The sequence below is a fragment of the Clytia hemisphaerica genome, unplaced genomic scaffold, assembly GCF_902728285.1.
Source record: "Clytia hemisphaerica strain Z4C2 unplaced genomic scaffold, Clytia hemisphaerica genome assembly, whole genome shotgun sequence".
Lineage (NCBI taxonomy): Eukaryota > Metazoa > Cnidaria > Hydrozoa > Leptothecata > Clytiidae > Clytia > Clytia hemisphaerica.
The window spans coordinates 2,141,740-2,166,853 of record NW_027103528.1 but is presented as its reverse complement, the minus strand read 5'-3'; the positions used below and the strand labels follow the sequence as shown (position 1 = coordinate 2,166,853).

General features: G+C 39.4%; 1 protein-coding gene across 1 annotated transcript; it reads left to right on the top strand.

The window, feature by feature from the left end:
• The first annotated feature begins 17 nt into the window (after positions 1–17).
• LOC136799595 (uncharacterized) lies at positions 18–24,638 on the top strand. The gene is made up of 44 exons (XM_067056318.1): positions 18–111; positions 449–572; positions 857–1,074; positions 2,540–2,593; positions 2,878–2,988; positions 3,247–3,393; positions 3,771–3,824; positions 4,214–4,321; positions 4,751–5,002; positions 5,161–5,979; positions 6,168–6,419; positions 6,703–7,080; positions 7,250–7,357; positions 7,577–7,684; positions 7,930–8,091; positions 8,318–8,371; positions 8,532–8,693; positions 8,891–9,053; positions 9,322–9,536; positions 9,755–10,184; positions 10,384–10,580; positions 11,133–11,501; positions 12,295–12,385; positions 13,017–13,240; positions 14,374–14,427; positions 14,745–14,858; positions 15,064–15,201; positions 15,459–15,620; positions 17,235–17,387; positions 17,569–17,667; positions 17,782–18,600; positions 18,810–19,061; positions 19,257–19,418; positions 19,781–19,996; positions 20,199–20,306; positions 20,462–20,569; positions 21,174–21,335; positions 21,655–21,708; positions 21,849–22,010; positions 22,160–22,321; positions 22,635–22,850; positions 23,210–23,660; positions 23,866–24,059; positions 24,245–24,638. Exons 2-44 carry the CDS (start codon positions 482–484, stop codon positions 24,608–24,610), a joined length of 8,919 nt encoding a protein of 2,972 aa, XP_066912419.1. The 5' UTR covers positions 18–111; positions 449–481; the 3' UTR covers positions 24,611–24,638.
• The last annotated feature ends 476 nt before the right edge of the window (positions 24,639–25,114 follow it).

Genomic DNA, 25,114 nt, shown 5'->3' with positions numbered 1-25,114 from the left:
AGAACAGAACATCAAATTGAAAAGAAAAATCAAAGACAACACACACACACGACTTGTTGTTGTGGAAAAGAGCCTCTTATCTTACAGTGCGTGGCTTGGAGTATTGAGGAGGTATAATTCTTGTTATTCTTTTTTGTTATTCTTTTTTTGATGATTGAATTATTTCTTTGAAGAAATTGGTACAGTTCTTCATCGAAAGATGTATCTGAGTTGAGGTCGCTCCTTAGAATCGCTCTTTTTTATCCATTAAGTACAATCATTCTGTAATCTCAAATTTCAAAACATTTTTTTGATTTCGAAAGGGTGAACACGCCCCAAATAATAATTTTTTCTTTCGACTTTTTCATTCGATTAGGGTAAAAAAACAGGGTGTATTAGGTTGTATATAGGGACATAGCGACGCATATGGTATAAACTCTAGTGATTTCATACAATTTTCTTTTTCCAGGGCGATCTCTCTCATTAGCCAGCCAGCTGGAAGATGAAGCTGTCAGCCTCATCAGCTGCAGGCCTTCTGCTGATTTTCATTTACCTTACTGCAAGTGTACGAGCCCAAGAAGAAGACGACCTATGTAAGAAAATATTCTTCCTTTATTCAATCTTTCATCGTCGTTGTTGCAAATTTTCGAATTATTTTAAGAATTAAAATAAATGGCTTACATTTTGACGGATCAAGGAAATATTTTCTAATGCCTTTGCAAGATCAGTATACAGCTTCATATACAGAAATATAGATATATTATATATAGATTGGTTTTAATGGAGAGAGTTTTAGTAACCAAACTAAGATCTACAATTATAGCATTTTTTGCAACTTTTAATGAAGCTCTTCACTTTATGTAACGTCATTTTTAAGTTGGGAACGACAACAAAAAGCCTGGCAAATGTCCAGTAGTTGAAGACATCCCTGGAGAATGTCCAGATATTGACGATCAAGAATGTTTGACTGATGATATGTGTTCTGGTGATTTGAAATGTTGCTCTGACGGATGTATGTTAAGATGTACGGTTGCTGAGGCTTCCATCATCGTCAAGAAGGGTGAAATTGGCGAACCAGGAGATCCTGGAGAAGATGTAAGATTTAATCATTTGTTTTATATAACGTTTTTAATCAAGCACAACAATCAACCATTTTCATATTAAAATAATCTTAGGTCCTTACAATTCACCCCATCACACAAGTAAAGCATTTAAGCATACATCAAAGGAAGAAATTTTGGCGGGAATTTAGTTTGGCGGATGGCCGAAAAAGTTTTTTCAGCCGGAATTTAATTTGGCGGATGGCCGAGAAAATTAAATTTGTCGGGAATTTAATTTAGCGGTTGCAGGATATTTCGTGTCAAAAATGATAGCAAAATTGTTGAAAACCCTATTTTGGAGCCTAAAATAGGACGAACTTTGGCGGTACATATAGGTTAAGATTGGCGGACGGCGGAAAATATAAATTTTTGAGGGAACTTAATTTCTCGGGGAACTTAATTAATGCATTTCCCAGCATTGCTTTAATTTTTCCGCCCCAGTTCCAGTCCCTAAACCATAACAAACTTTACATTTTTGGAAGCATATTTGTATGTAGAATACCGTATTCGGTGTAACTTAATTTTTTTCTCAGTAGAATTAGAGATATCTTAAGAAAACCTGATTATGATGTCACGATTGATGACGTCATAAATACAAAAAGTTGAGTATCTCGAAAAATATAAATCAAAAGTTAGTGAAATTTGGACCAGTGACAAAGTATGTTTCAATGAGATGTTTCAAAAATTTTAAAAGTATTTCCCAAAATTAATGACGTCGGCAGAAATTGCAAGAATTCGAATTTTTGCGATAAAATGCTGACATCAGAAAATTTTCAATTTTTTAAAAAGAATTCTCCTCTTATTGATAAGTTCTATCCTTGGTTCAAATTTCATAAAGTTTCGAGTATTAGTTCTTGAGATATTCATCTTTTTAAAATTATGACGTCATAAATAAAGACGTCATAATCACTTTTTCTTAAAAAAACTCAAATTCTGCTGAGAAGAAAATTAAGTTACACCGAATACAGTATTCTACATCCAAATATGCTTCCGAAAATGTATAGTTTGTTATGGTTTAGGGACTGGAACTGGGGCGGAGAAATTAATGCTATACACCTTTTTCCGGTTAGCCGTTTCCTATAAAAAGTCACCAAAATTTCGAGTAAACAAACCATCCCATTGGCTAAAAGCAAAAGCATGAACAAAAAAACGTGCAAAGTATGAAAAAAATGTGCTTTCTCTGCTCTTTCTCTGGATATTTTTTATTCTTTTGCTTTTAGCCAATGAGATGGTTTGTTTACTCGAAATTTTGGTGACTTTTTATACGAAGCAGCTAACCGTAAAAAGGTGTATTCTGGGACATGCATTAAGTTACCCGAGTTGGCGGATTTTGGCAAAATTTCTATCTTTAATGTATCTTACGAAAACTGTCCTCAAAAAAATATAACGACGCGATGACCCGAGTCAAAATTAATAAAAAGGAACTTTACCTGATCGAGATTTCTGTCTGATTTGTTTAGGGAGCACAAGGTGAAAGCGCTGTTGATGGAAAAGAAGGACCTGCTGGAGCCAAGGTAAGAAAAATATCTCGTTATTCAGGACGAAATTTTTGTTGCATACACATTTATTCTATTACAAAAACTTTAACATTTTAATTTCCAAAAGGAAATTTTGTGTCAAGAAAGGTCAAATTTTTAAATACTCTTTTTATTCATATAAGTCTTTTCACTATAGGAAAAAGCTTTTCATAGACCTACAAAGTGGGTCTGCTATAAAGCATTGTTTTACAAAATACTTTTTTTAGAAATTTTATCCGTATACCTCATCATCACCAAATCTTTTTATTTTCAATCTGTAGGGAAAACCTGGTAAAGACGGTTCCAAGGGAAAGAAAGGAAAACGGGGACGACCAGGACCTCCAGGACCAGCAGCCGGCGGTGTCGTACCAGGGCCAGTTGTTGAGCGACCCGTGAGTTGTCTTTTATTCTTACCGTATATGAATTAACGGCAAATATGGGGACAATATTAATCATGTTTAGGAGGCTAGGGGTCAAAAGGAGATAAGGATGAGGATAAAACTATATACGAAGATTTATATACAAGTTGACTTTATTGAAATTGCTAAAACTGATATTGTTCGTTCGAAATGCTAATAATGTTCAATTTTTATCTCATTGAAGTTCTCGCCAATTGATGTTTAATCATTTTCCTTCTCTTGAATCATCAGCTTGGCAGCAAACCACAGGCACCATGGTTGAGTGGCGCATTGAACAGTGAATTTGGAGAAGATATCATGCCACCCATCCCAACAAGCAAAGATGCACCAACTGGCGCAAAAGGCGAAGAAGGTCCCGAAGGATATCTCGGACCTTACGTAAGTACATATTGATCTCTCTCTAACGAACCAGGCTGTGAAATATTCATCATTATTATACAGTAACAGTTTCTACAACACGAACATCAATAACTTAAATATCAAATCGAACAAGCTCTTAGAAATCGTGGAAAAAGATTTCTCGATGGACTAAGATACCTACAGTAGTTTGGAATCTCCTGCTGTATCAAGCTATTTTGAAAGAATTAAATATTGTTATCAACATTTTGGCATCAGGATTAGATTGAAAACAATTCATTATTAAATAAAATACATAGCCTAAAAACAGCTTCACAAACTCGAATATCACCGTAATTTGAACGATTTGAGTTATGAAGACTCCATTGCATTCGAAATTTGATCATTTTCTTTTTCAGGGTGAACGTGGCAACCCAGGGCTTCCAGGTGTGATTGGTGCTGGAGGAGATGCGGTAAGACACACCTTTCTTTCGTTTGATTCTACACTGCTAAGAGTGGCAAAGTTTGCACTCACTATGGAGAAAAAGACTTACCCAGGCTAGCTAAATATTTGTTTAGAAAACTAACAAATACAAAACCAATAAAACATCGAGCCAGCATCACCTTCCCCTCGATACTTGAACCTAGGCCCTTGAATTATCACTCTGACTTATTCCCAAAAGTTTGTTTGTTCATTTATCGTAAAAGGTGTCGTTTGGGTTTTTTGACCTGTCATTGTTGTGTAAGATTGATGAAACCGAACGAGTCGTTTTGGAAAACTCTTCTGATGTCTCTTCCGATAGTTGTTTCTTTCGGCAAATCAAAACACTCAATTGATCATGAATATCCACTTTTTCTTCAGGGACCAAAAGGTTACCCAGGACCATCAGGTGCGACTGGACGTTCCGGATTACCCGGACGCCGTGGTCCTTCCGGTGATACTGGAGAAGCAGGATTCCCCGGACCAATGGTGAGTTTGCTAATCATTTACTTCTGTTCTTTTTACTGCTTGAGACTAAACATTAATGCAATTACGGATTTTGCATCACGAGTTAAAGAAAAAACTGGTTTCGACCGAAAGGACCAAAAATGCCAATATTTGACACAAATCTAGCAAATTGATTAGAAGCTTTACCTCTGGTATCCCTTGTATCGAGCCAGTCAAACAGATCCACGCAGCGAAAAAACGATGTATCAATGTAGCTTTAATTACAGCTACAAGGAAATCTTGTTCCAATCTTTCATGTGATGCCTTTTTTGACACCAATGTAAACTTCCTATGACTCTTTTCAAGCTAAAATTTGGAACTGATAGCCTTTCATTGACCCATTCTTACATCGAATGGCAGCAAGTCGGCAGCCTGAAGTAGGTATAAGAAACGTCACATCTTTCTGTATAGGGAGAAGCTGGATCTCCAGGAATCCGTGGTCCATCAGGCTACAAAGGGAACAAAGGAGATCGTGGAGCAGCTGGAGAAGTCGGTGTCGCTGGAGAAGCAGGTGAAAAAGGAGAAGCAGGAGAAGCAGGAGCTGATGGTGACCAAGGAAGAACTGGTAGCCCTGGTGAGCGTGGCCAACGCGGTCCACAAGGACCTGCAGGTGGAGCAGGAGCTAAAGGAGATCTTGGTGCCGCTGGTGCCCCTGGACCTGTCGTAAGTATTGTTGTCTACCCTTCAATGGATTTTGTTTGAAAACTTTCGGTTTTATTTTTAGTTACTCACGTCTTTTTTGTTTTTCAAGCATTTCTATACCTTTTGAAAAGTTGTACATCATAAAATTAAAGGTTTAAGTTTTGAATTCAATACCTTAGGGTGTTGCTGGATTCCCTGGAGACCAAGGAGATGCTGGAGCTGACGGAGTAAAAGGAGAAGGGGGAGACCCTGGACCAAGAGGTGTTCAAGGACCTCAAGGAAACATGGGAGACTCTGGTGCACCTGGTTCTCAAGGAAAGAAAGGAGAACGAGGTCGCAATGGACGCAATGGTAACACTGGTCTCAAAGGTAATACTGGACGTCGAGGAAGCTTTGGTATTCCTGGACCTGTTGGACAAACTGGATATACAGGAGCCACTGGACCAGAAGGATTGATCGGTGCTACTGGAGCTACTGGACCAAGAGGAGACACAGGAGCTCAAGGACCTGGAGGATTCAAAGGACAAACAGGTGATCAAGGAAGTCAAGGTCAATCTGGCGCCATGGGTGTTCAAGGGTCTGTTGGCAAAAAAGGTGCTGCTGGTCCACCAGGAGCAGCTGGCGCACCAGGAAAAACAGGATTTATGGGCAAAATAGGAGAACGAGGATCAGTCGGTGCATTAGGAGCCAAAGGAGGTCTTGGTGACCGTGGAGCTCGCGGAGAACAAGGTAGTAGTGGAAATGCTGGAGGACCAGGAATTGATGGAGCTGATGGAGCTAAAGGAGAAGTTGGTGCCCCAGGTGTTCAAGGTGAACAAGGACCATCAGGAAACCCTGGCAAGCGAGGTGCAGGTGGTAAAGACGGACGGAATGGTGTAGAGGGTGCTCGTGGTGCACCTGGAAGTCCTGGAGCCATTGGTCTTCAAGGAGCCAAAGGAGCAGCAGGTTATCCAGGCAACGGTGGTGAAGCTGGTGTTAGAGGTGCAAAAGGAGCTCGAGTAAGTGGCAAAAAGAAATCTTTTTCAGATAGCAATGACGAGGGACAACAGGAACTTTTTTTTTTACAAATGACCTGTATAATTTATGAGAATGATTTTTGGTTCTTTTATTTATTGGTTTTATTGATAAGCTGCGATACCTCTGAGCCATATTTAGAGAATTAAAAAGTGATTTTTTATGATTTTAGGGAGATATCGGAGAGAAAGGGGGAAATGGACCTGTTGGAGTGAGTGGTTTACCAGGAGGCTCAGGAAGCCGTGGCGCAACCGGTGCACCAGGACAAATGGGTGCACCTGGACCAGGCGGACCCATCGGAAATGCTGGACAACCAGGAAAAACAGGACAGACAGGTGCCAATGGATTACAAGGAGACCGAGGAACAAGTGGAGCTGCTGGACAACGTGGTCAAACAGGACCAGGTGGAAAACCTGGAATGACTGTAAGTACACACTCTTTCGATAAAATATTATCAAGTTGGTCAGTCTGAGGCAAAAACGGCCTGAAATCAATTTTCTACGCACACTTACTGAGCTGGTGTACATAATTCTAGTCTGAAAGAATAAGAGCACATTAGAATATTCCAGCCTTAATTTTGAAAACATTCTAAAGGATACCCACTAGCCAAGACAACTAGTCATATACAAATATTCTTTGAAAAGTAGAACTTGAGTGTGTATTTTGTAGATGGAAAAGACTTACTTTGATTTTAATTCATCTTTTAGGGCACACGTGGAAACGATGGAGAAACTGGGGAGACTGGACCTGAAGGAAAACAGGGTGCTAAAGGACCAAGTGGACCACAAGGACCCCCTGGTATCATCGGAGCCGTTGGTCGACCAGGAATGCACGGAGCCCGTGGATCACCCGGCGGTAAAGGAGCGCCAGGACCACGAGGAAAGAATGGAAAACGAGGCGAAGATGGACTACCAGGAGAAGTTGGTGCTGATGGACCTGTAGGACCCACTGGTACCGCTGGTGCACCTGGAGCTAAAGGAGTGGCCGGACGTAAAGGGTCCAGTGGTCTGACCGGTAAACCAGGACAGCAAGGGTTGGCTGGACCCGCTGGTGAACAAGGAACACGTGGTGATGGAGGACGACTTGTGAGTATTTCACTTCAATTTTGCAAAAATGACTCCACAGCCTTTGATTTGAAAATAGTTTTGGTTTTCTATAAAAAATGAATAACAATGACCTAAAGTGAATTTCAAAAATGTCATAGATCTCTACGGAGAGACAATTTTCAACATCTTTCTTTTCTTTCATTTATAGGGAGAGAAAGGCGGTGCAGGAAGCAAAGGTGCAAGAGGAGTCCGTGGTGACCGCGGAGCAACAGGAAAAGCTGGTGCTGATGGACCCGATGGTATTACTGGTCCCGAAGTAAGTCATCCATTGAAAGTTTAGTATTTTCATTTGAAAGTTTACTCTACACACGCCATTTTTTCAGTTGATCTTTGAAAATCTCTTTCAAAACTCGCATTTTGCTTGTGGTTTGATCAGACTTTGAAAGGGCATTATCGCGATTTTCTTGATCTGACTATATTTTTTATATTATATTCTTTCATATTTGGCTCGAATATCAATGTTCTTTATTCATAGGGTATTAACGGAGCGTTTGGAACGAAAGGAAGCAAAGGACCCAACGGTCAATCCGGTGGTATGGGTTTCCGTGGTGAAGATGGACCGGTCGGAGCACAAGGAGAACGAGTAAGTCTAATACTGTTTTGATGCTTCATGTCTTTGGAATACTTAACAGAGGCCAGAGATTTCATTTGCAAGTTACTAAAGATGAGACTACCTATTCGAATCAAAGAGGGCTTCCGACTGATGGTCTTTCCAGGTGATTTAGTTTGTTACGGAATGCTCTAGAAAGAGTCAACTGATCCTGAACATTTGTTAAAGATTTTCGCATTCTGTTTTGCTTCAAGGTTGACGTTTTACATTGTTTTTAGGGTATCATTGGAAACCTTGGACCACGTGGAAAGATTGGACGCGATGGATTGAAAGGAAATCAAGGTCTTGAAGGACGTCAAGGAGCCGATGGACCACGTGGTGAAGATGGAAGACCTGGCAAAGATGGTCTCAATGGAGAACCAGGAAAAGATGGTGCCACTGTACGTTTACAAGTGTCCTACAGCTGATGATAGACTTTTAGTTCACTATCTTTAGGCTGAAAGTATTAATTATAAAATTCTACCAGAACAATTCTGAAATTCTATTTTTTTTTAGAGTTTGTTTTGATTTTTGATTTTTGAGCAAAAGATTATAAGAAATAGATTTCGCTCTGCAAATGGTAGTGGACATTTTTTTGAGACTTTCTTCATATTAACGATTTCTAAGGGCGAACAAGGAGAACCAGGAAAAGCAGGACAACCCGGATTCCGCGGAATGTGGGTGAGTAAAACTTTTCCATTTTTTCATCTTTCATCATTTCATTTCAAAAAGACTTTATTAAGCTGAAAAAAATTCGAAATATCTTTTAAACCTGTAAACATAATAACAAACTATTTTCAGCTATACTTTGCGATGTTTTGAAACGTAACTTGTCTTTCAGGGAGGACTTGGATTACCAGGGCGTCCAGGACCACAAGGAGAAGCTGGTGAATCAGGAGACGCCGGTCTTGATGGTATTGATGGAGCCAAGGGAAAGAAAGGATCTACTGGTCTCCAAGGACGTGTTGGTAAACGCGGTGCTACCGGAAATGCTGGCCTCTCTGTAAGTTCTTTAGCAATGACTCAGAATTTTAATTTTTAATATCTTTTAAAGGGGACAAAACACATTTCCTGAAGAACCTTCACCGAACGAATGGTTTTTTCACAATAGCCATATCATCGAAAGCTGTCTATCGAAAGTAAGTGCACATCTGTATATTACTGTTGGATTCATTTTTATTTCAATCTTGTTTTTGACAGGGCGTGAATGGCGTTGACGGTAAACCAGGAACCAACGGTGAAGACGGTGGCAAAGGAGAAACAGGGGAGACTGGCCTCGCCGGACAACCCGGATCACAAGGAGATGTCGGCGCAAGAGGACCAATGGGAACCAAAGGAAAAACTGGACCGAAAGGAGAAGATGGTATAATCAATAATTTTCTGATTTGAACTATTGAAGTTTTTCCTAATCTCTGTTTAACTGGAGCCTCCACGATGAAAGCTTTCAATAAAATCGAACGTTGAGGCAAAACTTTAAAATCCTTCAACATTAAAATCTTTCTCTTACTCAAAAAAGACCTAAAATCATCAAAGGTGTTTTACCATTGTATCTACTTTCACCATTTTGTATGTTTGTAGTTTGTATTTTAAAGATTTAAAGACTGATTTAAAAAATTACATTTTTCTCGAAGGTGTCGACGGAGTTTCTGGAAACCCCGGGAGAAACGGTGATGCTGGTGCCAATGGAGATCGCGGAGAGAAAGGAAACCGTGGTGCACGAGGAGACAAAGGAGCAAAAGGATGGAAAGGTTACCGTGGATACCCCGGTTACCCAGGATACCGTGGACGATCAGGAGCACGTGGTGAACCAGGTGTCAATGGTGAAAAAGGAGAAATTGGAATGGCTGTGAGTTTCTCTTTGCTTTGGAGATCTTATTCATAATTGTGATCTTGATTGAAAATGTTTTTTTTGTTAAATGGTTGTTTAACTAACTTAGCTTGTTAAATTACTTTTCGCCCGAAACATCCAAGACATTTTATTTTTTAGTGTTCGCAGATCCCTCTCACTAAATTACCCAAATATCATATCGGGGAAGTTTATAAATCTAACGTTTCACATCTTAGGGATCAGCAGGTGCTCCTGGACCTCGTGGTCGTGAAGGAGAACCTGGAGAAATTGGAGACGCCGGCCTCGATGGTGCCAAAGGAATAAAGGGTCCTCTAGGTCTTCAAGGAGAAAACGGATTTTCCGGACCCGCAGGACCACCTGGACCAAGAGGATCACCAGGACCTGCCGGAGGCTTATTCGATGCAGGCTCTCTTCAGAATTATTACCCATACCAACAACAAGCTCCACAAGAGAAAGGACCAGCTCATTATGGTTATTACTACAATAATTACTACAAATCAAAGCAACGCCGACGTCAAGGTGCAATGGACCTTATGGACGATTTGGAGATCCGTGTTGAGGCTGAAGGAAAACCCGACGGCAGCAAACAATTCCCTGGTAAAACATGCCGTGATATCCAAATGTGCTTCCCTGAAAGCAAAACCGGTAAGAAAACCTATTTCTTGTTTCTTTCTCCTACTGGAAGTTTCTTCTACCTGCTCTCCTTAAATAAATGTGCAATTTGCAGCGTCGGCCCCTTATTTGTTGTTACCATCCATTATTGAATATCTACATTTTTTACATTGAAAAAGGCTACTAATAGAATTTGTTGTTGTATATGACTGGACCGACTTTTTAATTTTAGGTTATTACTTCATCGATCCTAATGGTGGTGGCAGCGACGACGCCATTGTTGCTCATTGCAACTTCGAGAAAGCAGGCGAAGTAGAGACATGCGTCAATGCTGTACAGACGTCTTACGAATTAAAAGACTGGGTACCAACTGGTCAAGATGCTTACAAATGGTTCATGTGGGACATCCAAACCACTTTCGATGATAAGGTTAATATTTGCGCAAATTTTTATGCGGTATAATTTGCGTAAACTGAATTAAACTGACTTAAGCGAATGACACAATATTAATCCCTGACTCTCTAATCAAAATAAACTTTCTAAATTTAAAATTAAAGGATATATTTTGTGAAAGTGAGTTTTTAAGGCAGTTTTGCGAAGAAGTCAATTTGACATTCCCTATGATGTATGATTCTCATGTAATATTTTCATAATCTGGCTTTTCAATTTCATTTCTTTCCTGTAACTAACTTCGTCAAAAGGGCGGTTTTTTATTAGGTGTTTGAAACCTTATGATAATTTTAAGGTTCCTTTTGCTATGACTTTCTCTCCTCTTTTCGTGATAGACTTTCGTGTTGGCTCTAGCACATCATCCTCCCCTTAATGTCAAGGCTAAAGTCTAGATAATGTAATTCATTACATGCAAAGACTAAAATTTTCTTCAATAAAGTAGAAACTCCGTTGAACTTGGTTTTGCTAAAATCGCGTCAGCTCACTGTGAATGACAATACGTTAAGCACTCCTTTCATGTTCTTCCCACAGATTCGCTACGAACAACTGAATACAAACGCACAAATCAAATCATTGAGGATTGGTCACACTCAAGCTCGTCAAAACATCACCTATTTGTGTAAAAACTCGTTCGCACACAAAGACGCTGACGGCAAATCCAACTCTTTCGTCAAAGTTTTATCCAACAATGGAGACGAAGTTCACGTCAATGGACGCCGTCATAAACGACTTGACGTATTGAGGGATAACTGTCACGTCAAAGACGGAAAATCAAGAGAAACTGTTTTCGAATATTCGTCACGACGTACAAACGACTTACCTATTCGAGACGTTGCCGTTTTTGACGTTGCCGACTCCGACGAATCTTTTGGATTGCAAATCGGTCCCGTATGTTTCTCATGAATGTGAGATATAAAAAATTATTAAAATTTATGCACATACATTAAAGTTTTATTTTTCATATAAAATTCTTTTAGTTTTGTAAAATATTTTGAAAAATCAACATTTTAACGCGCGCGCATTGGGACAAAAAGGAACTGGCTGAAAATATGGGGGGTATTAAAAAATGAAATATAACAATGATGAAAATCAAAAGATTTCAGTTTTCTTTCTTCTGGAATCAATACCATTAGCCTGTATTCCTCCGATTAGTCAATTGAAGTGCATTAAATAATATTAACTCGATACTGTAAATTAATCTTGAATGTTTTGACTTGATGGCTGAGAAATGTTTTGACTTTGGTTTTGAACTTTATCAAAAACATATCATGAAAAGAAGTCTATTATGTTTTCATGTAGAAAAGTCACGAAATTCACCCATCATTATCTTATTGTCTTTCAAGAAATCGATAAAGTGCTAAAGATGAGTGAACAAGGACATTGTACGACAATAACAATAGTCAACGAATACATTAACGATTTGTTAATCTTGCAAACACCATCTCATGCTTAATGAACTATCCTTTTGTCTTAGTGCATGACCACATAAAGTTTTGATGCTGATTGGTCCATTTAAAACAAAGGGTATTGTTGACATCCTTCCGGTTGTACACAGGACGTGAAAATCATGCAATGCAAGGGTGGGAACGGGATGAGGGCAAATAGAACAAACTTGAACGAGCGAAGGTGTATACATCTCTTACAGAGCTTGGCTTGGAGTAATTGAAGAGGTTACTTTTTGACCTCTCATTAGCCAGCCAGCTGGAAGATGAAGCTGTCAGCCTCATCAGCTGCAGGCCTTCTGCTGATTTTCGTTTACCTTACTGCAAGTGTACGAGCTCAGTGTAAGTCATTTTAATATTTAAAGTCTTTAAACTTTCAATCTGGAAAAACTATTTGTTTCCCCTTTACTCTTAACAATTGGGAATTTCAAGTCGAGAGGGTCTGTGTAAGGTCTCATGTTTTTTTTTTAGAAGCAAGTGTATGCTTAAGCTTTCAAAGCATCCAGGCATAGCTTATGCTTATTATATACTTATGAATCATGCTTATAATCATCTCATAATTATCACCTCGAGTTAAGTTTTTAGTGAAATTTCAGAAATTTTGTTCAGATTTTGGGAGCAGTGGAATGTAGCTAGCCGTGGAACGTCCTTTTTTTTACTTGACCTCTACCAAACCTTTTTAAACAGATAAAAAATGACAACTTGAAAATTATTTCAGGCTGACATATAATGCTCATGCAATGCTTAGGAATTCTGCAAATCTGAGCCTTCGTATGGTTATAAGCGTTATGCTTATAAAAAAACATGTATGTGCTTAAATTCTAAGATTGGACTACTTGTACAAATTAAACTTCTAGTATCTTTGCTGTTACAACCTACAGCTGACAATTAGTACCCAGAAAATAGTTCGGAAAAGGTTTTCAGATAGTCTCAGAGGGAAGGAGGCTTATTTGAATATTTTGTTTGTGTTTAGTTGTGAAACCTGGCAAGTGTCCGAACGTTGACGCAAAGTCTTTAGAATGTCCGGATAATGTTGCCAGTATTTGTTTATCGGACATTGACTGCAAAGAAAAGGAGAAATGTTGTTCGGATGGTTGCTCGTTGAAATGTACATTAGCCGTCATTGAAGGAGCAGAAGGATTGCAACCACAAAGAATCAAAGGTGAAATTGGAGAGAAAGGATCTCGTGGTGAAAAGGTACACTTCTTATGTTACACTATTTTATATAGATAGAAAGAAAGATAGATAGATAGATAGAAATGAGCCCTCCGAATGCATTCGGGATGGGTCCTACCCACGAAGGAGTAGGAATCACGGCGCTGACAGACACTGCGACTTGACAAGCCATGACGTATACTTTGACACTCGAACAACACTGGGAGAGCGATGCTCACGCGAGACCGAACCTTATGAGTGCCACGGCACGTCACAATGCCTCTGTCTAGTCTACCCACACTCTTGTATCAGAGTAATGGTACTGTCGAGGCCCTACCTGTCTTACCTTTACAAAATGTAATTTTTATCAGAACAGAGAAAATCTGAAAAGGTGTTTTGGATAAATTGGTCGAAATGATTTGAAAAGATTGATTCAGCTTTTAAGAAGTTCAAACTCAATGAAGGAAAACGTTGACAGTGTCGAAACAGCCTAACACAGAGAATTTATATTTAAAACAAAACTTGGTTCAATGGGTACATGGTGTAATGAGATTTCCGAGCCCTCCATCTGAACTTACTAAATTTCATGATAAGATAGAGTACACATATTAAAACAATCAAAAAAAGATGTTGCACTTACATTGTGAAAATAAATCGAAGAAGGTTGAAATACCTTAACCTTTACCACGCCTTCTCTCAGGAAACTTCACCCCCAGCACGCCTTGTGTTTTTGGTAAAAATGACAGTTTTACGCTTTCCGTCATATCTTTTGATCTACTAAACCGATTCAAAAAAAGTAAGCCCATTCTGGAAAGCCCAACTATCCTGCTTTCCAAAATGTTAAATAAAGGATTTTCCTCTACCAATGGTGACACAGTAGTCTTCTGCCTTAGAGTTGAAAAATTTTCAAAACAAATTTGTCATATGTCCAGGTTAAAAAAAAAGTGGGGAGAACATTTGTGATACCATAATTTTCTGGCTTATTGTTTCCACCTTCATAACTACAAATGCTAGCCAAAAAATCACAATCATACCTTTACAAGCCCTAGCAACGTGGTTGCTTATAAAAAAATCTTGCAATTGCATCCTTAACTTGGTGGTTTACAGGAGGTGAATAATTTACAGCCAGTACTAAAGCATAATCTTTGACAAGTATTACTTTTGTTTTCTTTCAGGGATTACAGGGTTCGAAAGGTGAAGACGGAGATCCCGGAGTTCAAGGTGGAAAGGTAAAATAATAACAATAATGACCAGTTATTGAGGGCTGTACTGAGAAATATTGCCCGAGGTCAAGTAACGACCGAGATTGCTTCCGTTTCCTTCAGTTTCGATTGATTTCTCGCGCTTTATCCAGAAAAAAATACGAGAAAAGAGATTTCTGACATAAAAAATTGAAAAATTAAGACAAATGATTTCAACGCGCTGATTTCATGGGCTGTCGTGTATTCAGGCTTTGTCCTGAATTCTAGTTCGACCTTTTCTATCATTGACATCCTCTCTTACTAAAACTTTGACACCCTTTCCTTTGCCACAACATCTTTTCAAGGGCTTCAAAGGCAACAATGGTAAACGTGGCTCCAAAGGACGCAAAGGAAGACAAGGGCGACCTGGACCTCCAGGACCCAGTATTGTCGACCCTGATGCACCAGTCATTGGACCAGTAAGTCACATATTAAACAATAATCATTAGAATCTGAGGTCGATTTCAAGATGGGTTTCTTTAAGGTTCCTAACAGGAACTCGCTTATCAAGAAATGGGAAGTAGAAGACTTGAATGAATATTTTGTATCAGAGTTTCAATTCATCTTTACAGTACTTATAGCCTGACATCAAACTTTCTAGTGAAGAATTTTTCTCCTTTTCAGTTAGCAACGGGAGATATGAAAGGGCCAGGACCAGGCTTGTTAGCAGGTGCAGCAAATGATTATGGTGTGAAAACTACAGAGGATGCTCCTATTGGTCCAAAAGGAGAAAAAGGAATCATCGGGCAACGTGGACCATACGTAAGTGAAATCTTGTTCGGATCACAATTTTTTTATCACAGCCACGGGCCTTCTCCTCGGGCTTTTACTCAACCCACTGGAATGAAATAGTCAAAGATTTCGCTTTAAGCACGAAACTCAGGTTAGCATAATAATGATTGTTTTCAAATTCAAAAAATGCAATTTCATTGAATCACTCAATATTTTACCTGAGTTTGAAAAAGGATGGTCATCAAATCGAATTAGGACTCTTCTGTCACCATTCTTCATTCAAACAGGGTGAGCGTGGAAATCCAGGACCGATTGGAGAGCAGGGACCAGAAGGTGAAAAAGGACCAGACGGACTTCAAGGGCCAGAAGGGACGTCGGGAGCGGATGGTATACCTGGTGTTCGGGGTCGAGTTGGTGATATGGGACAGCCTGGTCAATCAGGAACGCAGGTAATTGACATGAGTTTTACAATCAAGGGCAGAAGTATTGGGAAAACGCAATAATTTCAATAAATTATCTTCCACTTTTTTCAGACATTTCACCCCACCCCTCGCCAATACTTTGATTAGGAGGAAAGGGGGCTGTTCGACAATTATGCTTTTCTCAAAATACTTTGTCTACGATTCTAGTTCTTTTTGAACTTCTGATTCTACTTTCGAAAGAACAATGTACAGTATGTGGCCCCCAAAACGGCGATCAAATTTGAAATTTCTCTCAAATCTAGAGGAAAAGAGATTTTACAAAAATTTTTGCTGCATGAAAACCTTTAACATCTCTACTTTATTTCCTGGAAGTTCTTTTTCAAAATTTTCAATTTCAACAATATTTTTCAATCGCTTAAAGATAGGTATCTTTTTTCTAATGGCCCCCAAAACGGAGGTTTGAAATTTTAGCGATTTCTCGAGATATCTTTAAGATATGAAAATTTTGACCATAGTTTTGAAATATGATTTAGAGGGTTTTGGGCATAAATTTATTTGATAAAATTTTTACAGTATACCCCTGGTTGTCAAAATGCAGGTTTGGGGCCCCCAAAACGGAGGTGTAGTTAAAATAAAATTATTAAGCCCAGTGGTAAAAGGGGGAAAAACTATGAACATATTTGTGTTTTCCCTTAAATTTACGACCCGATGGATGTAAAATTTATGATTTTTATGAAATATTTCAACATTTTCGATATTGCAAAGTCCAAACTAAAAATTTAGAAATTTTCAAAATGACAATTTTGATTTAACAACGTCTTAATCAAGTTTTTGAAAACAAACCTCTTTTGAAAATAGTTCCATTCATGTATGGAATAAGCTGTGAAAATTTTAGAAAAAAAGCTTAACTGAAACTGAAAATATTAAGCTTTAAAGATATTTTTCTCCTATATTTTGCAAAAAAAATACAGAATTTGCCGTTTTTGCTGATTCAGCGAAAAATTTTATATGTAATTTTAATTTTTTGTTATAAACTATTAACTCAAGGTGATAGGAGTAGAATTCCAAGATTTTTTGCTTTTTCTCATATTTAGAATTTTCGGTTTTATCAATGCTGATTATAGGGCTCCAAAATACTGGTTGACCTTCAAGATGCTATATCTTTTACCCAGCCTCTAAAGTCACAGATGTATTTGCATTTTCTGAACGGCATTAGGTGTAGAAAGTTTCCTATACCCCGTTTTCATAACTTATTTTCAATATCCAAGGAGTTAGAGTGAGTTATATGCAATTTTTATCTAATTTTGGTGTTAAAATATTTCCTTTAGACGCAAATATGTTATTTTGAATCTCAAACCAGCAAAAACATGCTCATTTTTAAGTATAACCATCATTCTTTCAAAATAAACAAAAATCGTTTAATTCTGATAAATCTACAAGTCAGAATCTTCATTTTAATGACCTCCGTTTTGGGGGATTCTTCTTTCTGTGCCACTAAATGATTTGGAAAGTCACAGACAATTTTTGTATTTAAATGATTCCCTAATTCGACAAAAAATCGGTCCCTTGAAAATCAGAGTAGAGATGAACAGATAAATGAAACAATAATTGAACGACACGTAATAACTCTTTCCACCACAGGGATTACAAGGCGAACCAGGTCTTCGAGGCCCAACAGGATATAAAGGGATCAAAGGAGATCGTGGAATGAGTGGAGAAAAAGGATCCAGAGGAGAGAATGGTCCCAAAGGTGAAGGTGGGGAAGATGGAGTGGACGGAGCACGTGGACCAACGGTGAGTGGCTTGTAATCAATAAAGAACTTCTTGCCAAAGTTGCTTTTCAAAGTTCAAAACTGAAATGGAAAATAATTTTGAGAGAAGTTTTCAAGAAACACTAGAAAATGATCGACAAGTAAATAACACATGCAAGCTAATTTTGCATTGATGAAACTTTATTCAACTTATTTCACATCAGGGTTTGATTGGTCTTCGAGGACGAAATGGAATAAGCGGCCGCGATGGAAGAGCAGGACCCAAAGGTTTCAGAGGATCTTTCGGTAGACCCGGACCAGATGTAAGTACTAACTAATTCCTTTAGTTGATGGTAAGTAGGTACCAGTCTTTAAAGGGTTAAAATAATGACTTTCAAATTGTTATTTTCAGTTAAGTTTTCGCTACCTCTCTTCAGGGCTTACCAGGTGTATATGGAAAGGTTGGAGATCAGGGACCAAAGGGACCTAAAGGAGAAAATGGATCGAGAGGATTGGAAGGTGAGAGAGGTTCAATTGGACTTCGTGGACTTCCAGGAGATATTGGCACCAAAGGAGAGAAAGGTTTGGATGGACAACGTGGAAGAGATGGTAGAGTTGGAGATAAAGGACGATCTGGAAGACCTGGTTCTATCGGGCCAGCTGGAACAGTCGGCCCAATCGGACCAAGAGGATTTCCTGGATCTGATGGCCTGTTTGGATTACCAGGGAAACGAGGCGCATCTGGAGATGTGGGGAGGACTGGACCTATTGGCTTCAAAGGGCAACAAGGTGATTCTGGTCTCCAGGGACGACCTGGAGCCGCAGGTGCTAAAGGAAAGAAAGGAGAAAATGGGTTTATGGGACCACCGGGACAAGCTGGAAAGCCTGGAAAAGCGGGACCACAAGGTTTACCTGGAAGCATGGGGAATGCAGGGGGACCAGGCGAAAAAGGTGAGCGTGGAGATCAAGGTTTAGAAGGAAAAGCAGGCGAACCTGGCAGCTCTGGAGGTCCTGGCTTAGATGGAGAGGATGGACGAAAAGGTGATCAAGGTTTGCCAGGAGTACAAGGTAAAAGAGGTCCTGCAGGGAAACCTGGCGGTGCGGGATTGCCGGGGAAAGACGGTATTCCAGGACGTATGGGTCAACGAGGTAAACCCGGAAATCCAGGATCCATTGGATTGCAAGGCTCGAAAGGAATGCAAGGAACTTCAGGTATTGGTGGTGAACGCGGTACAAATGGTGCTAAAGGACAAAATGTAAGAACAGTTTTCATTGTAACTATAAGATTTTTGTCATCATTACCTGATTAAAAATATTTCTTGATAAGAAATATAAGAGCTTAGATTTCAAAGAAAGCTATTTTTGAAATGACAACTTCTCAAGTTAATAGTTTTTTCTGACCTGGGTATTGAGCTATCATTGCAGGCGAAGGTTTATTTCTTATTGTATTCAATCATAATTTCAGGGTGAATTTGGTGAGAAAGGAGCAATGGGAATGGAAGGACAACCAGGGATTGATGGAACACCTGGTGACCGTGGTCTCCCTGGAATTACTGGACCCATCGGAAAGACTGGACCAGCTGGCTCTATTGGGCAAGCAGGAAGTCCTGGAGCACAAGGTTTACCAGGGTTGCCCGGACAACAAGGCGACCGTGGACGAAAAGGTGATCCTGGAACTCGAGGACAGCCAGGACGTAATGGAAAGATTGGACCATTGGTAAGCCTTAAGGAGAATTCTGAGAATTGTCCTAGTAGCAAAAAGTATTTATCACATTAATGACTAATTTGAACAATGTTTGGGATTTTGTTTATTGTACGTGTGCTGTTGATGAGACTTTGTTTAATATAAAAAATGAATAAATAAAAATAACAGAAATAAAAAAATTTTTAGGATCTTTATCCTTGATTTTAGGGTACAGCTGGAGATGCTGGAAAGCCTGGGGAGCCAGGAGATGTAGGGATGGCAGGACCCAAGGGGCCGACCGGTGCACAAGGTATTCCTGGTGTGATGGGGCTACCTGGGAATCAAGGACCGAAAGGACGCAAAGGAGCAGGTGGTGGCAAAGGATCTGCAGTAAGAACATTTCTTCTTATATTCACATCATGGTAACTTCTTTGAAAATTAAAGTCATCGTAATATTACGATTCACTCCATGTAATAGAAAATGACGTTTTTAAATCATTGGTAATCGGTCTTAGTAAGTAACATTTTTCCGTCTTGTGGTAGAGGGAATCGAAACGTGGCCAAGCGTAAATCTCGTAATCTATGTTACGACGATATCCAATAATATTACTGGGTCAATAAACATATATAGATGAACTAAAACGACTTCAGGTGTTTGACGAACATTGATTGTAGAACGATGACAAAGCTGATGTGATGAGGATGTTCTGATCAGAAAGTGATCATAGTATAAATCATTCTACTTTCTATAGGGTGTGCGTGGAACAAAGGGTAAGCGAGGTGAAGATGGACTTGATGGAGGACCAGGAAAAGAGGGCCCTGCTGGACCAGCAGGACAACCAGGAGATACAGGACGTAAAGGAGAGCCAGGTCGAAGCGGTTCCAATGGGTTGAGTGGGAAACCAGGAACACCTGGAGGACCAGGAAACGCTGGACAACGTGGAAACCATGGAGAGCCAGGAAATCGGGTTATTATTTCTAACTATTTTGTTTATTTTCCCGCATTTTATACTTCGGAATCAATGATATGCACTATTATTACTAATCGTAGATTTTCCAGCCAGGAAAAGTCTTATAGCACACCGAACTGAATTGAGAATTTGCCTCGATCATCATAAAAGAACAAGATGAAAATCATTACAAAAATAACGAAAATTGTAACATTTACAGGGTGAACCTGGAAGCATTGGACCAAAAGGGCCATCGGGACCAAGAGGAGACAAAGGGCCACCAGGAAGACGTGGTCCAACTGGGACATCTGGAGAAGCCGGACAAATTGTAAGTTGATCAAACCATGTTGAATGTGATTTTTCCTGAATTATAAGGACAATACTCAGAAGTGACATCTCAGTTACAACAGAAAATGATTGAAAGATAGAATGACCTTTTTTGAAATGATATATAATTTCGTGCTTCTTTTATTCATATTCCAGGGCCAGCTTGGTGAGTTAGGGTTGAAAGGAAATCGTGGAGGTCCTGGTTTGATCGGAAGTCAAGGTTTGCAAGGACCAACAGGAGGTCGTGGAGAACAAGGACCACCTGTAAGAAATAATATTTTTTCACATTCACGTACTTCAATGCATTTCAATGGAGAATTTCAGGGGGTAACATAGAATTCACCCCCTCAGCTCACCAATCTTCTTGATTGGAGGCTGTATCTTTTTAAGAAATACTGGGACAAGTTTGCTAGGTGCTGAGTGTTGAGTAATAGAACTGGGGGCAGGGCTGATAGGTTACAAGTATTTTAAATCATGTTAAAATATAGGGGAAGGTTTTGACCCCTTTTGAAAATGTTTTTGCATGTGGTGTCATAAATTTATTGAGAATTTACATGCACAATATCTTCGATATTTTGCATTATGAAAAGGGGGGGGGGGGGCTACGTTTTTTAAATTTAGCCCCGGGGCTGGGCTATTTTCCTTGACCCCCCCCCCATATGGAAAATGCTGGGAGCTGGACCCCTCTGCATTCTATTGGTAATTCCACGATGTCAATTTGAAATTGAATAATCATTTAGTTCCAATATTCCACTATTTACTGCGCAATTTTTAAAAAGTATAAAAATTTCTATATTCTGTTTGAGATCATTTTACTACCAACCAATGAGGTGGTATTAATTTTCTTTTCTATTTTCATCTTTATTAGGGTTTTCAAGGTAAACGTGGCCCTGGCGGAAGCGAAGGACGAACCGGATTAAAAGGACTTGAAGGACAACGAGGACAAATCGGTATGAATGGAGAAACCGGACAACCGGGTGTTCCAGGAAAAGACGGAGAGAACGGGTCACCTGGCGATGATGGATTGATGGTGCGTATTTATTTTTCAGTCACCCTAAAGTGAACAAGCTTCTTTCAATGTGTAATGACGCCTTATTGATTATACTAAGGTTCCTCCCATAAATTTCGAACATATACCAGGATGCATGTCACTCGCTAAAAAGACCAAGTCTGAATCAAACATCAAACTCCTACTTAGTCCCATGAACCGCTGATAAGGCATGACCAGCAGTAAAATCAAGAATAAGTAGTGTAAGTGGCTCTTGGGTGTGAGATTGGTTTAAATGAAGTTTTTAAATCCATGGATCCCTGCAATTTAAGTCATTCTTCGAATTGTTCATTTTTTACAGGGCGAACCAGGACCAAGAGGAAAGGAAGGTTTGAGAGGAGGTCGCGGACAAATGGTAAGCAGTTTGAATTATTACCATGTCTATTTGATTAAAAAAGAACCATTAAAAACGCAATACTCGTGTGCTTTCCAAAGGACGTGGTTTAGCAGCATCAACTATGTTAATGGTCTAATTTCTGTCAAAACTTTGTTTAGGGAGCACTTGGTTTACCAGGTTATCCAGGCAAGCAAGGTGAGGCTGGTGTGAAAGGTGACGCTGGAAGACCTGGACGAGAAGGTTCGAAAGGTCGGCCTGGTGGAGCCGGACGACAAGGAAATGTTGGGATGACTGGGGGTAGAGGAAAGCCAGGAAAAGATGTAAGTGCCTAATATTCATACTATTCATGGAAAGGAATATATCAAAATGAGACTGAAAGCCATTATAAGACTACTATAGATAATAAAGCCTATTTTGATTTTAATGCCTAAAGAAACCATTATACTTCTAATACTTTTTCAACTGACAGGGCTTTCCAGGGACAACGGGCGTTGATGGTCAACCAGGAAACTCAGGAGAGAAAGGTGTAAAAGGAATCAATGGATTCGTCGGAGCTTCGGGAACAGAAGGGATGAATGGGAGACAAGGACAACCAGGAAAGAAAGGGAAGCGAGGAGATGGAGGACCCAAGGTAAGTGCCGCTATATTTGGATATCGATACCAATTGTAAAAACCAATTTGGAATTTGATTCCTATTTGCTAGAATCCCGCTCTCAAATAAATAAACTGACGTGAATTTACGATGGGTGAGATGTCAGAACCAACTTCAACACAATGTGAGGGATTACTAAAATTACTTTAAGTCTGGTTTTAAAGCCCTTTCAAGCCTATAAGTAGAGTTTGATAAAATTAACAAAATGAATAGCTAGTGCAAATAAGAACGGCAATAAAATCTAAATATCAAGTTTTTGTCAGCAAACTATTAACAAAAGAATCTATTCTAGGGTGAAGATGGCTTAGCAGGATTGAAGGGAGAAAAAGGTTCTGACGGTCAACTTGGTGCGCTCGGTAAGAAAGGAGACCGAGGAGAAGAAGGAACGAAAGGAGAGAAAGGACACAAAGGATTCCGTGGATTTCGTGGCATGCCTGGCATCCGTGGAAGGGCTGGAACGTCTGGTGATACTGGTATAGATGGAGAGAAGGGGCAAACTGGTCCAGTAGTAAGTTATTAGCTTCATAAACTTCCTTTTGTGAAAGAAAAGGGCTGACTGATTTTTCTAAGACCTGCACTAAATCAACGGAGTAAAGACAGCGCTTTTTTTTAACCTTTTACGCAAAAACTCTTACAATCTCTAAGTAATGTTAAGGTTATCAAAATGAAAAAAGCAATGACATGAATCTGATGCAGAAGTTGCTTTTCAACAGAAAAAAATGAACGAAGTTATAATAATGTTGAGAAATTTATGAGTTTGAGAGAATATATGAGATATGATATGGCATGGTAAATATTTTCCCTGCAAAGACTTTCCGAACATGAAACCTGTATTAACCAATAAAATTAACATTTTTATCCTTTCAGGGAACAAATGGACTGAGAGGACGTCCCGGCCGTGAGGGCGATCCTGGCCCAATCGGAGATGCAGGACCTGATGGAGATAAAGGACGCACGGGAACGAGAGGACCTGACGGGGAACTTGGCATAGTAGGGCCTAGTGGATCACCAGGACCACCCGGAAGTCCTGGGCCCGCAGGTGGATTATTTGATGCAGGCTCTTTAGCAGGCTATTACCCTCGACCATCGCGGCTACAAGAGAAAGGACCAGAAATGCAACAATATATGGGTCAACACGGGCAATATTACAAATATTACCGGACACAAACAAAGGATATGAAGCGGAAGAGAGGAGCTATGGAATTGATGGATGATATGGAGGTCAGGATCGAAGCTGAACGAAAACCCGACGGCAGCCGACAATTTCCCGCCAAAACATGCCGTGATATTCAAATGTGTTTCCCAGAAAGTCAATCAGGTAATTTGATTGAGTGGCTATGGCTAACTAATACACATTAGCCCTGCAAAAACAATACAACACTCAAGTCAAGCGTCACTTTATAAAGATAGGATCTTAAGCGGAAGAAAACAAGTTTAAAAACCTTTTTCTGATCACGTCTCCGATGCATGAGTATGCTCAGATCTTTACAAACAATAACACTATTATCACTCCTTTCTCACAGGGATGTACTGGCTTGATCCAAATGGAGGAAGCAAAGAGGATGCCATTTTTGTTCGGTGCAACTACCACGCATCAGAAATCGAAACGTGTTTGTTCCCGTTGGAAGAAAAATATCCGTTAAGGAATTGGGTTCATCACGGTGAAGATAAGTTCAGATGGTTTGTCGCTGATATTTTAACCTCTCATAACGAAAAGGTAATTATTTAACAATACTATCGCTTTAATTTGAGAAAACGAATCACAAAGTTTCAAAGCTTCCACTTACGTGCCAAAACAAACGGTCGTATCTATGTTAATAAAACTCCCTTAACAACACTTTAAAGACGAGACAAGAACAATGAAACAACTCTAAATGCATAATGTTCTTCTTCGCTTTTTAGTTGACGTACGAAGCAACAAACGCACAAATCAAATCATTGAGGATTGGTCACACTCAAGCTCGTCAAAACATCACCTATTTGTGTAAAAACTCGTTCGCACACAAAGACGCTGACGGCAAATCCAACTCTTTCGTCAAATTTTTATCCAATAATGGAGACGAAGTTCACGTCAATGGACGCCGTCACAAACGACTTGACGTATTGAGGGATGACTGTCACATCAAGGATGGAAAAGAACGGGAGACGGTGTTCCATTATACGTCGTTTCGATCCAAACATCTTCCGATTATCGACGTCGCAATTTATGACGTTGCTGACTCCGAGGAAGCGTTCGGGTTGGAAATTGGTCCTGTCTGTTTTCTATAAAAGAACAATTTTATCAACCCTCTTTACAGCAAATAAAGAGTGAATCATCATTGTACAGTTAGGAATATATTTTCATTTTATTTAAATTAAAAAATACTATGACGCGCGCGCGAAAAAAATTGGGACAAATGCAACGGCGAATAAACAGGGATTTTAGGCTATTAAAAAAAGTCGTGTTAATTTATTGTTTAATTGGTTCATCCGAAATTCTTAAATTCAAAGTTTTCTCTTTAGCCTGATTAACTACACTGTAAAAATCCTTTCGTGTAGTAATGCGACTCGGCTGAGGCCGAGGAAATTTTTTTAGGAGCCAAAAATTGACGTCAAAAGCAAAACCCCTTGACCCCTACACTTTACGAAGTTTCACAAAAAACAATATAGATATTTCTAAGTGAACATAATTGTTTACCAACGTAACTCGAGTAAATCGACCGGAAATGACGTCAAAACGTAATTTTGACGTTAATTTTCTTGAGAAAGGTTGAGAAATCGACTATATCCACT